Here is a 3956-nt window from a genome sequence, read left to right as displayed (position 1 = left end):
CACTACTACGTCGACTATATATCACTACTATGTCGACAACATATCACTACTACGTCGACTATATATCACTACTACGTCGACTACATATCACTACTACGTCTACAACATATCACTACTACGTCTACAACATATCACTACTACGTCGACAACATATCAATACTTCGTCGTCTTCATATAACTGCTACGTCTACAACATATAACTACTATGTCTACAACATATCACTACTACGTCTACAACATATCACTACTACATCGGCAACATATCACTACTACGTATACAACATATCACTACTACGTCTACAACATATCACTACTACGTCTACAACATATCACTACTACGTCTACTACATATCACTACTACGTCTACAACATATCACTACTACGTCTACAACATATCACTACTACGTCTACAACATATCACTACTACGTCGACAACATATCACTACTACGTCGACTACATATCACTACTACGTCGACTATATATCACTACTACGTCGACAACATATCACTACTACGTCTACAACATATCACTACTACTTCGACAACATATCACTACTACGTCTAAAACATATCAGTACTACGTCTACTTTATATCACTACTACGTCGACAACATATCACTACTACGTCTACAACATATCACTACTACGTCGACAACATATCACTACTACGTCGACTACATATCACTACTACGTCGACTATATATCACTACTACGTCGACAACATATCACTACTACGTCTACAACATATCACTACTACGTCTACTACATATCACTACTACGTCGACTATATATCACTACTACGTCGACTACATACCACTACTACGTCGACTACATATCACTACTACGTCGACTATATATCACTATTACGTCGACAACATATCACTACTACGTCGACTATATATCACTACTACGTCTACAACATACCACTACTACGTCTACTACATATCACTACTACGTCTACAACATATCACTACTAGGTCTACAACATATCACTACTACGTCGACAACATATCACTTCTACGTCGACAACATATCACTACTACGTCGACAACATATCACTACTACGTCGACAACATATCAATACTTCGTCGTCTTCATATAACTGCTACGTCGACTATATATCACTACTACGTCTACACCATACCACTACTACGTCTACTACATATCACTACTACGTCTACAACATATCACTACTACGTCTCTAACATATCACTACTACGTCGACAACATATCACTACTACGTCGACAACATATCACTACTACGTCGACAACATATCACTACTACTTCGACAACATATCAATACTTCGTCGTCTTCATATCACTACTACGTCTACTACATATCACTACTACGTCTACAACATATCACTACTACGTCTACAACATATCACTACTACGTCGACAACATATCACTACTACGTCGACAACATATCACTACTACGTCGACAACATATCACTAGTACGTCGACAACATATCACTACTACGTCGACAACATATCAATACTTCGTCGTCTTCATATCACTACTACGTCTACTACATATCACTACTACGTCTACACCATATCACTACTACGTCGACAACATATCACTACTACGTCTACAACATATCACTACTACGTCGACAACATATCACTACTACGTCTACAACATACCACTACTACGTCTACTACATATCACTACTACGTCTACAACATATCACTACTACGTCTACAACATATCACTACTACGTCGACAACATATCACTACTACGTCGACAACATATCACTACTACGTCGACAACATATCAATACTTCTTCGTCTTCATATAACTGCTACGTCGACAACATATCACTTCTATATCGACTACATATCACTACTAGGTCGCATACATATCACTTCGACGACTACTACATGTAAATCAATTAAACATTTTATATAATCAGTGGTACCGAGTGTTAACCAATGATGGGTTATTAGCACGCCAAACCCCGTAGTTACTTGCCCAGGAATTCAGTTCATTGGATGAACGTGGACAATAATTGATAAAGGTGGATATTGGAATCTACCAATTACTTTTTACAATGCGCTGTACTGAACTGAATCCAGACAGTCAGTTTTGAAATCTCGTTGTTGATAACTTAACGTAATAATGGAAAAAATATACGTCTCTGCAATTATTCCTCAGGAAATATATCTATTTAGTGTAACTCTTCAATATAAAGGTTCGGCCTAAAGGCCTTTGTCAAAATATTAACAACATTTAATTTAAAATAATAAAAAAATACTATGTTAATCTTTTAATAAAGGCTTTAAGCCAAAACGTCCTATTATATTATTATAGTAAAGATCGGAGGTGGTAATCAAATAGCAAAATAGTTAGTGCTAAAGGAATCAAATCAATTTTCACTTCAATACAAACATTGAACTGAAAAATAATGCATACGCTGAAATTATTCTCGCTATTGTTAATGCTGCAAATGTACAGATGTGCTACGTTCGAGAATCTACAACGTCTTGAAGGTTATCTAATGTCAAAGATGAACAAAAATATTCGCCCACTACTTGAACAATCACAGACACTCAACGTGACCTTCCTCCCCTTCTTGACCGCTATTCAGAGTTTGAACGAGAAGACGCAAGTGTTGAAAAGCAGTCTGGCATTTACTCTTGTATGGAAATCTGACACTATGATATGGAACCCTAGTGAATACAACAACACTTCTGGTTTTCGCATTTCTCCAGAGGATACGTGGATACCCGAATTAATAATACAAAATACCATTGGAGATACATATGAATTAAGAACATTCACCTTTATGAAACTTGCAATAGTAAGTAACGGGGTGACTATTTGGAACACTGGTGGAAACACGGATACCAGTTGCACGGTGGACCTCTCAAGGTATCCCTTCGACACACAGACGTGTCATATCATCATTGGGAAGTCCAGCAGCCTTGATTATGATCTAATGATGATTCCAGTAGAAGACAAGATTAGCAGACAATTGTATGACGAAAATGGTGAGTGGGAACTTTTAGACACAGCTGTAACCTATCATGTCGTCCATGAACAAATGACATTTTTGAAGTGTTCCATAGTTCTTAAGAGGAGACCTCTTTACTACATTTTGAACATCCTGTTGCCTGTCATTCTTCTGTCGTTGATGAATGTACTAAGCTTTAAACTGTCCATAAGTTGTGGCGAAAGGATGAGTTTCAGTGTGGCCTTGTTTCTAACATTTATGGTTCTACTAAATGTTGTTGCTGATGAAATGCCTAAGGTATCAAAATCTATCTCCTACTTGCAACTGTACATAAATGTCCAGCTTGCCGTAGGAATGATCACCACCACAATCTCAGTGATTCTCGTACACGCAACTCATTCAAAAAAAGATGACGTAACTGGATTGGTCCTTGCATTTTACAACTTCTGCAAACTCTGCGCAAAAAAACAAGAGCATGATCGCTCTAAGATATCTCCAGAAGATGAAAGCCAACATGAAGAAAACCAGTGTGATGTAATAGACACGAAGCAAATTCACCTGACCTCAGGTATTGAGAATAAAGACATAGTTCAGTCCATGGTGGATGTTGTCAACGTCATTGATGACACCTTGTTTTGGATATTCCTAATGTTATTTGTCCTGTTTACACTAGTTTTGTTGTTGTTTATGTTTATTTAAACAGACGTGAGCGTCTAAAAACATTTAACTTGATTAATTGCAACGTATTGTGGCATATAACTGCCGAAAGATAACCTGTTAACGTTCGCGAATTGTTTTGTGTTAACCACTTAATTTTCGCGATAATTATCTAGCTATCTTGTAAATATCCGTGAAAATATTATAAGACTAACTACCACCTGTTACCTTTTTTTAGTTGTATAACAATAACAGGTTAACTAGTTATGGTTTGCGAATTCCACTTAATAAGTAACATAATAACTGGTAAACTAGATAAGATTCGTGTTACCACTTAT

The 3956-nt window shown here is 36.9% G+C and overlaps 1 protein-coding gene across 1 annotated transcript; it reads left to right on the top strand.

Annotated features, from left to right (window-relative positions):
* Positions 1-2514: 2514 nt before the first annotated feature.
* On the top strand, positions 2515-3660 carry LOC128215080 (neuronal acetylcholine receptor subunit beta-3-like). Its single transcript, XM_052921806.1, has one exon. The coding sequence runs from the start codon at positions 2515-2517 to the stop codon at positions 3658-3660; it is 1146 nt and encodes a 381-aa protein (XP_052777766.1).
* Positions 3661-3956: the final 296 nt, after the last annotated feature.

The sequence above is a fragment of the Mya arenaria genome, chromosome 13, assembly GCF_026914265.1.
Source record: "Mya arenaria isolate MELC-2E11 chromosome 13, ASM2691426v1".
Taxonomy (NCBI): Eukaryota; Metazoa; Mollusca; class Bivalvia; order Myida; family Myidae; genus Mya; species Mya arenaria.
This window is presented reverse-complemented; position numbering and strand designations above follow the sequence as displayed.